At 48.7% G+C, this 11,719-nt stretch overlaps 1 protein-coding gene across 4 annotated transcripts; it reads right to left on the reverse strand.

The window, feature by feature from the left end:
* Positions 1-407: 407 nt before the first annotated feature.
* Positions 408-10,869, reverse strand: NOP2 (NOP2 nucleolar protein). Of its 4 annotated transcripts, none has more exons than XM_073311278.1 (17): positions 10,795-10,869; positions 10,103-10,221; positions 9,898-9,943; positions 9,276-9,379; positions 7,405-7,679; positions 7,033-7,076; positions 6,180-6,334; positions 5,594-5,793; positions 3,472-3,561; positions 3,305-3,392; positions 3,063-3,203; positions 2,670-2,809; positions 2,351-2,440; positions 1,535-1,657; positions 1,336-1,433; positions 1,096-1,226; positions 408-946 (listed from the first exon to the last, which is right to left on the reverse strand). In XM_073311278.1, the coding sequence occupies exons 2-17, from the start codon at positions 10,206-10,208 to the stop codon at positions 711-713; spliced, it is 2,067 nt and encodes a 688-aa protein (XP_073167379.1). In that variant the 5' UTR covers positions 10,209-10,221; positions 10,795-10,869; the 3' UTR covers positions 408-710. The 4 variants fall into 4 exon arrangements, with proteins under 4 accessions (XP_073167379.1, XP_073167368.1, XP_073167359.1 ...); XM_073311267.1 differs by having other exon boundaries at positions 10,690-10,826; XM_073311258.1 differs by having other exon boundaries at positions 10,714-10,820.
* Positions 10,870-11,719: the final 850 nt, after the last annotated feature.

Here is an 11,719-nt window from a genome sequence, read left to right on the forward strand (position 1 = left end):
CAGCAGAAGCAATTCCCTTCCATCCTTTACTAGCCCCGCTTACTGAGCCGCAACAGCTGGAGGGTGGGTGAAGAGGCAAATGAACCAAGCTGTACGGCAGTCCCCATCACTAGCCCAGGAGAGAAAGAAAGGGGCACAAGGAAAGGGTTTGGGAAGGAGGGGTGAAGTGACTGGAGTGGGCAACAGAAGATTGGGAAACAGGAAGGTCAGAATAAGGGCAGGACAGAAAGCAAAGAGGCAGTGAGGAAGAGTGATGGGAGGACAGAACAATGGAAGCCAAGTTCAGAGGGAGAGGCCACAGTGCAGCACAAGAACAAGTGGCTACAGCTAAACATTTACTGCAGGGTCCAGTTACACTGCACTAAAATAAATTCCTGCCTTAGACATGTAGGGGGAGAGAGAGAGAATTTGATCAAAGTATACAATCTTTAATGAATCAGGATCTATCAATCCAGCACCCCAACCCCATGCTGGGGGAAGTACACTGGACTTCAAGAATAAAGGGAAGACAGTCCAAAAAATGCTCCCTCTATAGGGGCAATAGTTGTCCCAGACACTCACTGCTAAAGCAATCATCTGCACAAGATGACGAAAAACAACCCTACATGGGTGGAATTTGGAGAGTCCCTGACCTTCAGCCTTCAAGGAGAATGCCTCATCCCTGCAACTCTCATGGAATCAGACACCAAAGCCCAGAGAGGCAGTCCCTCTTATTGTCCATTCCGGTGCACTCTGTGCTGCTTCCTAGCAGGTGGCCGAGCTCCTAGACGCTGGGGAGAGGGCCTCTTATGCCTTTGCACAGAACCTCCCTTTGAAGGGGGCTGCTGCTGCTTCTTCTGCCCTGTGGTGACTTTCAACCTCTCAAGTTTCTTCCTTTTAAGCTGTGGCTCTGCAGCTACTTCTGGAGCAGACGCTGGACTTGCTGTTTCCACAGTAGACTCCTCATCTAGAAGAGGAAATGAGTCAGAAAGGAAAGTGCAGAAGATGCTGTGGTGAGCAAACAGTGCTGTCTGGATGGTGAGCTCTCTGCTGCTCCAAACCAGCCAGCACGGTACATGAGCAAGGTAGCATAGGGCAGCTCTGGAGTTCAGTTACCTTTCTGCATTTTGGGGATGGCATTGGAAAATTTCTTGAGCTTGGCGATGAAGAACCCATCCATGTTGTGGGTGTGAGGGTAGAAACGCCGCGTGGATTTGACGGATGGGTGGAAGCGACGGTCCTTGAACCTGAGGGGAGAGAGAAGAGAGGAAATATTAGTTTCTGTATTGAAGTCTGAGGGTTAAAAACAGAGCAAGCTTCCCTCCTCCCCACAGTCCCCAGAGACTTAACACACACCTGGTGAATCCTTCCTTGCCAAAGTCCAGCCCTGTGGGCACCAAGCGAACATTGCGTTTCTTCAGGGCATAATCCACAACCCACTCATTCTCTTCCACCTGCCAGAGACCAAGCATTAGAGACAGACTCTGTGGAGACTCTTCAAATGAGAGCTCCCCCAGCACATGGGCCAGCTGCCTGGCACCCAAAGGGAACTCACCATGATGGAGCATGTACAGTACACTATGTAGCCCCCCGTCTCTGAGGCAGCATTGACTGAGTCAATAGCACTGAGAATCAGCTCCTTCTGCAGATGAGCACAACGCAGGACATCCCTCTCATCCTGAGAGACACAGAGGGGGTTAGAACACTTGAGCTATGCTGATCCACTCCTTCCCCTGGTCTAGCACACTGCACCCTCTGTGCCTGCTGTGAATGGAGATGTGATGAGAGCAAGAGCCACTGGCTGTGAGGTAGCAGGACTCAGCTGGGCTTCTACCCCTAAATCTGGTCCCAGGACAGTGTGTGTGAGGGAGACAGGTCAATTTCTTCAGGTTTCTCTGGTCCAGGCATCTTGGTGCAAGGACAAGAGTCCAGAAGCCCTGCTCTTCCATGGTCTGCAGGCAAGTTCACATCTCACTCTGTACCCTACACTAGCTGTTCTCAACCAGGAGCCCTCGGGCGGGGGCACAAGCAGGTTTCAGGAGGTCCGCCAAAATAAACCAGAGATCATGGCCAGTGTTAAATTCACTGGGGCCCAGGGAAGAAGCAAAAGCCCAACCAACTTAGTTTGGTGGGGGATCCCTTGTGGCGTGGGGCTCTGGGCAATCACTCTCCTTGCTACCCCCTAACCCCAGCCTGGTTCTGGCTTTTAATCTACTGACAGAATTGTTGTGGCACAGGTGGGCAATGGAGTTTTTATAGCATGTTGCGGGGGGCCTCAGAAGGAAGAAGGTTGAGAACCCCTGTACTGCACCACAAATCACCCAAGCTCCTTCCCACCTTTTCCTGAGCTGCCCGTGCCCAGGCTGCTCACCTTGTTGGTTTTGACAGCAGGGTCCTTGGAGATGACACCTGTGCCACTGCAGGGAGCATCAAGGAGGACACGGTCAAACCCACCCAGCACCTAGAGGTGGGTGGAAAGACAGAGGTCTTGGCCTCAATTCCATTGACAGGACAACAAGACAACAGAAAACGGGGGCAGAGAGATGCCCCATTGCCTTCTCCCCCACCCCATGTGCATTCCTTTCTTGTGAGTCACCCACCCGCTGCACAGAGTCAAGGAGAGCACAGCTGGATTCCATGAAGCCTTGTGACGGACACAGCAAGCATGAAACTACGCAGCAGCTACATACCTTGGGGAACTGGCGTCCATCGCAGTGGCTCAAGACAGCATTGGTGACTCCCAGACGGTGCAGGTTCCCCACCACACTGCGCAGCCGCTCAGCACTGCTGTCATTGGCCAGGATCACGCCTGTGTTCTTCATCAGCTGAGCTGCCAGGGGATGAAGATCAAGACCCAGACCCAACGTGCAGCCCCTGCCCCTCCCAATCAGCAGCAGGAATAAAATCCCCTCCTTCCCCAGTGGATCCCACACTGTCTCTCCCTCCTACCAGCAACCCATCCCCCAGCTCCCCCTATTTCCCTGCCCCCAGGTGTCCCCACAGACCTCTTTCCCCCAGGCTCTCCTCCCAAACTTCACAGCCTTGGTCTCTCCTTTATCCCCCGCACCCTTCCAGTCAGGTACCTATGTAGCTGGTCTTGCCTCCTGGGGCACAGCACATGTCCAGGATACGTTCATTCTCTTGAGGGGCCAGAGCCATGACAGGGAGAAGGCTGGAAGCTCCTTGTAGCATGTAGTGTCCAGCCAGGTACTCAGGGGTGGCACCTTGGGGTGGGGGTTGAAGAACAGAGACATGAGAATAGGAGAAGCAGCCAAAAAAATGAGTCAGTCAGCTCAGCCCTGTGAAGGGAGGGTCAGTTTCTCACCGATGGGCACAGAGGAGTCGTAGACAACAAGCCCAGTTTTTGACCACTTCCCCAGGGGGTCTAGATTCACACCACGATTAATTAGAGCCTGAAGGAAGAAGACAGAGGGGTGAGATCTTTGCTCCATAACTGAGACAGAAGTTGAGGGACCATGATGCTTTGCTCACCTGTGCCAGGTCTCGTCGCCGTGTTTTCAGTGTATTGGTACGAAGCGTCATGGGGCGAGGAACCTCATTAGATTCTAAGAAGTTAACCAGCTGGAGATAGAGTCAGAGTTTAGGGCCAGAAGGCACCACCAGATCACCTAGTCTGTCTTTCTGTACATCACAGGGCAATCCCTCCCAGTACTTGCACGCTACGCCCAACAACCAAAATTAGAGCAACGTATTACAACTGTCAGGAGACTAGACTGTTGTGTGCTACAGGCAGAGAACAGGAGGAACCAAGATGCACCACTGCCTGAGGCCTGTGCAGTGGCAGAGAAGCAATTAAAGGAGATATACCCAGATAATCCTGGCAAATGACCCGCATTCACATGCTGCAGAGGAAGACAAACCTACCCTCCCTCTCCCCAAGTCACTGCTAATCTGAGCTGGGGGAAAATTCCTTCCCAAACTCACATAAGGTGATCAGTTAGACCCTAAGAATGTAGCAAGAACCAGTCAGCCAAGCACCAGAGAGACAATGATCAATGCCACTTCTGAGCCTTGGCCCACCCTGTCCACTGCCCCTTCTCCAGCTGTGGCCATCTCTGATGCTTCAGAGGAAGGAGGAAAAAAAACAAACAGAATACGTTGCCAGGGAGGGTGTCACTTCCTGACCCCTGCAGGTGACCAGCTGAAATCCTGAAGCATGAGATTTTAGAAACATCTGACATGAACCAGAAGGAACCCCCAGGACTGCTGAGACCTATATAATTCCATTGATAAATTTGTCAAACTCGTGTTCCCCCATAACTTCTAGAATCTGTTTCAGAACCTCACTCCGTTGATAGTTAGAAACCACCTTCTAATCTCCAGTTTAGATTTGTTCATAGCCAGTTTATATTCACTTGTTTTTGTTCCAATGTTGTCCTTTAACTTAAATAGCTCTTCACCCTCCCTGGTGTCTACCCTCTATGTATGTGTATAGCACAATCACATCCCCTCAGCCTTTGTTTTGCTAAAAAGCCAAACTCTTCCAGTTTCCTCTCATAAGATAGGCCCTCCATTCCCTGTTTAAATTCATCTTTTTTGAACATGGGTGACCAGAACTGTACACAACATTCCAAATGAGGTCTCACTAGTGCCTTGTATAATGGCATTAATACTTCTCTATCTTTACTGGAAATGCCTCGCCTCACATCCTAGCCTTTTTCACAGCCGCATCATGTTGGTGGCTCAGTCACCTGTGATCGACCCACACACCTAGTCTCTCTCCTCTGTTGCTTCCAACTCATGAGCAACAAGTTTATAGCAAAACTTCTTATTGGACCCTAAGTGCATGAACTTACACTTTGTACTATTAAATTTCATCCCATTTCTGTTGCTCCGGTTTTTAAGATCATCCTGTTCCTGTATAATATTCTGAACCGCCTCCATATTGACCACGTCTCCCAACTTTATCAGAAGCAAATTTCATTACTCTGTTTTTTGCGTCAAAGTCATTAATAAAAATATTAAATATGAGAGGTCCCAAAACCAATCCTTGAGGAACTCCACCAGAAACCCCCCTTCAGTCTGATAGTTCACCTTTCAGCACAACTTGTTGCCTTCTCCGCTTTAGCCAGTTCCTTATCCGCCTGACAATGCTTGGACTGATCCCCATCTTTCCTAATTTAATTAACAACGTCCCATGTCAAATGCATTACTGAAACCCAGGTATATTAGATCTACTGCACTTTCCTTATCTTAAAAAAGGAAGCAATCAGTTACCTTTTCAAAGAAGGAAAATCGGGTTAGTCTGGCCTTTGCTAAACCCATGTTGCATTATATACTTTTGACCATTTACCACCATAAGTTTAATTATTCTTTTCTTCACAATTTGCTCTAAAGCCCTGCATGCTTCTGAGGTCAGACTACAAGGTCTGTAATCGCACAGGTCACTTTCTTCCCCCTTTCTTAAATACAGGTATCACAGCTATTCTCCAGGGGAGGAAGGAGAGAAAGAAAATGAGAAAGAACAGGGGAAGGCGGCAAGGAACTCAGGCCCATATCTGGGAACGGGGTGGGCAGACGGATGAACACCAGTCAGTGTGGATGTAGGCTGGGTGAATCCAGAAGCATACCTGGACCTGGGCGGGGTTCATACCTCAGGGAGAGGGAAGAGCTCCATGAGCTTCTTAAGCAAGAAGTCACTGTAGGAATAGTAGGCAGCAAGGTCCTGGCGTAGCAATGCGAGGTACTCCTGCCTGGCACGCCCCGCCTCCCGCTTCACCCTGAAGTCCTGCAGCACCTCCACGTTGTCCTTGATACGCTGATGAATGAGCTGCAGGTCAGGTGGCTCAGCAGGTAATGAGGCAGTTAAGGAATCAAGAAAAGAGAGTCACATGACCCTGGGCATTGCTCAAATGTGAATACTGTGTGCATACCATGACATGCAATGCACAGGTGCCTCTAGTGCATGAGTTTTAGGCTACACATATGGTGTCACAAATGCCTCTGCTGTTATGCTGGAGTGTGCTAGATTCCCCCCTCCCCCAAACACACAAGCATGATCTAACACATGCAGGTGGTATGGCTCCCATGATACACTAGTGCAGCCTATCATAACCAATACACCTCTGCTATGCAACACACATGAACAACCCAACATGGTTCTGTGCAAGAGTGTGGATGCTCATCTGTGCCGTGTACACAGCTTATGTGGGCCACACACACGTTAGAGGAAAGGATATTTTCTCTCTCGATCTCCTCACCACTGGGTAACACAAATTGCTCATCTATCTCCATATTGAGCTGCAGGTCTGTGTCCTCCTCGTCCTCCTGCTCCTTGCTTCGGCCACTCACCCGCTCCTCCTCTTCTTCACTGTCATCCTCACTGAGACCCTCCCTGAGCACAAGAGAGGGAAGGGCTTGCATTTAAGCATAGGAACCTCCCATCCTCTCGGGAACCTCCCATCCTCTCCCTCCCTCCACGTAAGGTGAGAAGTGCCACAGAGAAGTGTCCAGTTCTGGTGCCCACGTTTCCAGAAGGATGGTGATAAATTGGAGAGGGTTCGGAGAAGAGCCATGAGGATGATGCAAGGATTAGAAAACCTGCCTTCTAGTGATTGTTAAAGCTAAATACATAGGCTCAAAGAGACAGTTAAGGGGTGACTTGATTACAGTCTATAAATACCTACAGGGGGAACAAATATGTAATAATGGGCTCTTCAACCCAGCAGAGAAAGGCACAACACAATCCAATGGCCAGAAATTGAAGCTAGACAAATCTAGATTGGAAATAAGGAGTACATTTTAATGGTGAGAATAATTAGTCACTGGAACAATTTAGTAAGGGTTATGGTGGATTCTCCACCACTTGCAATTTTTAAATTAAGATTGGATGTTTGTCTAAGGAACATGCACTCGGAATTATTTTGGAGAAGTTTTATGGCCTGTGTTAACTCAGGGGGTCAGACTAGATGACCACAGTGGTCCCTTCTGGCTTTGGAATCTAGGCATGCTAGAAATGTGGGGGGATAGAAGGCATAGCCTCACCCCAGCCCAGGAGAGAACCTGCTGGCTTCCAGCTCCTGAAACGCTCACCTGCCAGACTTCTGCTTCCGGGCGGCTTGTTCAATGGGCAGTAGCTAAGAGAGTCATGGGAGAGTTAGTGAGACTATGGCATCAGATGGCAACTCCCTGCCACTCCCATTCCTGACCCTGTAAAACCCACTCACTGTATGCAAGAGTACATACAGACCAGCAGCAGGTGAAGGCAGGAGAAAGTATTCTATGCCTGGACCCATCTCCACTCTTGAGGTTTCTCTCGCATGGGGATAAAGCCTTTCAACTCCCCCCACCCACCCCAGGCCTCCTCCATCTGCAGGGATAAGGTCCTGGTGTCTGAACCCCACAATACCCACAGCTGGGGAAGTCTCAAGTGTTTACTGTGACATGAAAGTCAGGAGTTCCTACCTCCTCTTCCTCAGAAGACGAGGCTCCATAATCATCCATCATCTCCTCATTGCTCTCGTCATCCTCCAGTCTCTCCCAGGCATCTTCATCCCCATCTCCCTCACTTTCACTGAACTCCAAACGCTCCTCTTCATTATCCCCAGCAGGCTGCGATCTCTTGGCTGGAGTTAGTGAAACTGAGCGGCTATCACTGCACCCAAGCTGAGGGTGCCGAGAGGCTCCTTCCCCTGGCCCCCTGTGTTTTCCTCCCTTCTGTAGTGATGGCTGCTCTGCAGCTACAGGCAGAAGAAAAGGTTAATGATTTGTAAAAACCCCCAAAACCATCTTGTCCTGTTCAATGCAGAATAAGAGGGCTGGGAATTCTGCATTCTAACTTCTAGCTAGAAGGGCCAGTTAATTCTCTGTACTTGAGTTTCCTCATATACAGTCAATGGGGATTTATGATACCCACTCCTTTTTCGCAGGTCTAATACAGAATTTTTTAAAAATTCTATTTGTTATGATATTTCTCTTGCTTATTTCCAAGTTAGATTCTTATGCTACACCTCCCAGCATAACACCAGAGCACCTTTCACAATGCATTATGTGGAGCAGCTAACATTGGTTACATGTAGTAACCCTTCCTTCCTCCCTCCCAAGGGAATTTTTTTTTTTTTTTAAATGCATGTTGTGGTATGAGTTTGTATTAGGGAAGGAAGGTCACAGAAGCGGGTCCTATACTTGTAGTGAAAAATAGGGAGGTTTACAGTGGTTAAAGAAAGGATGGTCTTGTAGAAGGCAGCACTGAATTGGGACTCTGCAGGTCTGGATTCAGTTCCTGACATCACCATAGACGGTCTGTCTCTTAACCAGTCTCAATTTCCAAGATGTAAAATGGGGGTCACAGTATTTTTTTGTTCATCTCATCTGTTTAGGTTGTAATCTCTGAATCGGGGAGTGCCTTTCTCTATATCTGCACGGCATTTAGCACCATGAGGTTGTGATCTTGGTTGGAACCTTTAGGGTATGTCTACACTTCAGCTGGGAGTGTGCCTGCCAGCCTAGGCCCAAGTAAAAATAGCAGCGTACACACTGCAGCACGGAGGAGAATGACTCAGACCCACCACCCAAGCTCGGACCCAGGAGGGCGGGCAGGCTCCGACTTGGGGGGCTAACCTGAGCCACCACCTGTGCTGCAATGTTTACACTGCTATTTTTAGCAAGCAAGAGTGAGCAGAGCTAGCACTACTCTGTCTGCCTGGGCTGGGAGGCTCGCCAGCAGCTGCGGCGTAGACATACTCTTAGGCACTGCCGTAAATACAAACTCTTCATTCTCCTCATTATTACGTGGTTCTTGGATTCTGTGAAAATCTCTCTCTACACTTTTGGATTAGTCCCCAAAAATTCCCAAATCCTTCAGCATATCCCAGGTTATAGTGCACCCTGAGGTCAAGGACTGAGACCTTTGCATTTGAAGCTGTATTTTACGGGGAACCAGCATAGAAAGCAGAAAACAAGTCTGATGTGCTCCCAGTGTTACTGAGGAGATGCAGTTTTAAAAATCCAGGTTTTACAAAATTTAATTTGAGCCAAAATTAAGTTGAGGTGATTACAAGGCGCTTCTTAGTCCTGTGTAATTCGTGTGTTTAAAACCCTAGCTACTAAAGATGCCCACAACGCCCTGGAGGTCAGCTGGGGGCAGCAGAAAGAGATGTCCACTCCTTGAAAGGACTTAAGCTATGCCAAACTCTACTCTGCTCACAACTGGGGATGAAAGTGAGGAGAATGGCATTAAAACATACTGGCAAAAATCAGAGCTAAGAACTTACATCCAGAACTCTTCATTAGGAAAATGCTTTTAAATGACTGAAGTCAACTCATTAAACACATACCTGCGCTGGTGCCATCCATCCTCCCCTCATCTGTTTGCTTCTTTAGCTGAAGCAGATTTTTCCTAGCTTGGGTTTTTCCTGACCCCATTCGCCTCTTTGCAGCTCTAAAAATACATGGAAAAGCGAACAAAGAATGAATGAACATATAAACCCTCTTACATCAGAGGGCCTAACAACTCACTCTGACTTGGGTGTGCCAGATTGCAACTAGTGCCTTGGATTCTGCCCTCTCTAGAGGAGAAATTAATCTGTGTATTTGACAGGTTTCAGAGTAACAGCCGTGTTAGTCTGTATTCGCAAAAAGAAAAGGAGTACTTGTGGCACCTTAGAGACTAACCAATTTATTTGAGCATGAGCTTTCGTGAGCTACAGCTCACTTCATCGGATGCATACTGTGGAAACTGCAGAAGACATTATATACACAGAGACCATGAAACAATACCTCGTGGGGTGGGAGGAGGTATTGTTTCATGGTCTCTGTGTATATAATGTCTTCTGCAGTTTCCACGGCATGCATCCGATGAAGTGAGCTGTAGCTCACGAAAGCTCATGCTCAAATAAATTGGTTAGTCTCTAAGGTGCCACAAGTACTTCTTTTCTTTCTGTGTATTTGTACACTCACCTTTTTCGTGCATGGCTGGATAATTTGTTTCCACTGTTATCGGTAGCTAGAAACAAACAAAGATGACAGAAAATTAAGAAACTGGTAACAAGAGGAGGACAAACAACAGGAAGATGTCCTTATTTAGAAACCCTTACAGATATGATTGTGTGTGGGGAGGGTGTGCAGAAAACATAGAAAAGGATACAGAAACAAAGATGCTTACCTGGGGGAAGAAATTTGGCTAATTCTACCTCTGCTCCCTTCTGTTTGCGGGCTTTGCGCCCTGGGCCACGTTTCTCCTTCCTAAGTACATCAAGTTTGCGCCCCATAGTACTGTTCACCCTGTAGGGTAAGAGAAGGAAGGAGAATGAGATGAAAGAAAACAGAACAGATGCCACGCACACATATTTAGTCATATGGCATGGCAACCTCAGGGGTGATTCTTTTAGGACAGCAGTTATTCCAACTGCTGGTCTCTGTCTCTCTAACATGGTGGTTCTCAACCAGGGGTGAAACTTGGGGGTATGCAAGACAAATCAACCTCCTGACAGGGTAGTCGGTGAAGGTTGAGAACCTCTGATCTAACACACTCCCCGTTCTAAGGTGTCTCTGGTTAAACCCCATCCCCCGTGTCTGGGATCTCAAATCTCCTTTTCCAGAAACCACTTAACTCAGAGTCTTCCCCAAACCCTCACCCCTCCCGACCAGCCTCAGAGTTTTTCCCAGTTCAGGCACAAGGAGCCTGTGGCTGGCTCCCCCACTTCACCCCCCAAAGGCCCCAGCTCCGCTAGAGCTTTCACCCCAAGTTACCACGCCCGGGAGGCCTGCACGAACCCCGGCTCCAGGAGTGTGGACACGGGCAGAGCACCAGCACCGGGCCCGGGCGAGAGCAGCAGCCGCAACCCCACCACCTACCTTCCGGACCCACGTGCGCAGCGGCTACTTCCTGGGGAGGTCCCTGCGAAGCTGCCTCTCTACGCAGGCTCAGCCTGGCTCCTCCCTCGCCCTGGGATTGGCCAGAAGCTGCTCCTCCTGCCACCCCGCCATTGGCTAGATTTGTCTCCCCTACCCAATGATTGGGAAGACTTCCCCCCGCCGAGGAGGGAGGCTCAAGCAAAGCCCCTCGGCGCAGTGGGGGTTGTTTCGGAGTAAGGTAGGTGTGAATCTAGAGGGCAACAGCGATTCCAGAATAATGCATCGAGCCAGACAGCCGTAAAAGCTGCAGGCTTGGTCTACCCTGCAGTTAAGGTGTCAGGCAGGGCTCTAGAGAGCCCCTACTGCTGACCTAGCTAGGCTAACCCCAGCAGTGTCAAGGGCAGAGGGTTTATTGACCTAGCCACGTGTTTGGGGAGGTGATGTGCTTATGGGGACAGCTATGGCAGCATAACCTACAGTTACATGACACAGCTAAAATACTCTGGCTATGCTGGTAGAGGTTCTATAGCATAGATTTACCCTGTGTTTGTTCAAACATGCCTTAGGCTGCTACTGCAGGAGACTATCAAATTGTAAATGTAAAGGAACTTATTTGCCTTCTGAAACTTCAAGGGGTACAACTCAGATTTTTCCCTCACAGGCTGTAGAACTAAAATGTTTAATATTAGACAGTAGAGATTATGCTGAATTCACTTCTGTCCAAATATCACATACAATGAAATTAATAAGCAAGAGTTAGAGATAGCAACACTGGATTTGTCCCAACAGCGGCTCTAGAATTTTGGGGGAGAGGAGGGTAAATGTGCACTTATGTATTTGCCAGATCAGAGCAATTACCACCCTCTGCTCCAAAAATGGCAAGGTGGGGAGCTATCAAGCCCAAAAGTCTGGCCCTGCTAAAAGC

The sequence above is a fragment of the Lepidochelys kempii genome, chromosome 1, assembly GCF_965140285.1.
Source record: "Lepidochelys kempii isolate rLepKem1 chromosome 1, rLepKem1.hap1, whole genome shotgun sequence".
NCBI classification, from domain to species: Eukaryota; Metazoa; Chordata; order Testudines; family Cheloniidae; genus Lepidochelys; species Lepidochelys kempii.

Coding starts and splice junctions, on each gene's coding strand:
- NOP2 (XM_073311278.1), bottom strand. CDS start 10,208: ATGGGGCGCAAACTTGATGTACTTAGGAAGGAGAAACGTGGCCCAGGG. Junction 9,380..9,897: donor TCCAGCCATGCACGAAAAAG/GTGAGTGTACAA, acceptor ATGTATTTTTAG/AGCTGCAAAGAGGCGAATGG. Junction 5,794..6,179: donor TGAGGAGATCGAGAGAGAAA/ATATCCTTTCCT, acceptor CTGCCTCATTAC/CTGCTGAGCCACCTGACCTG.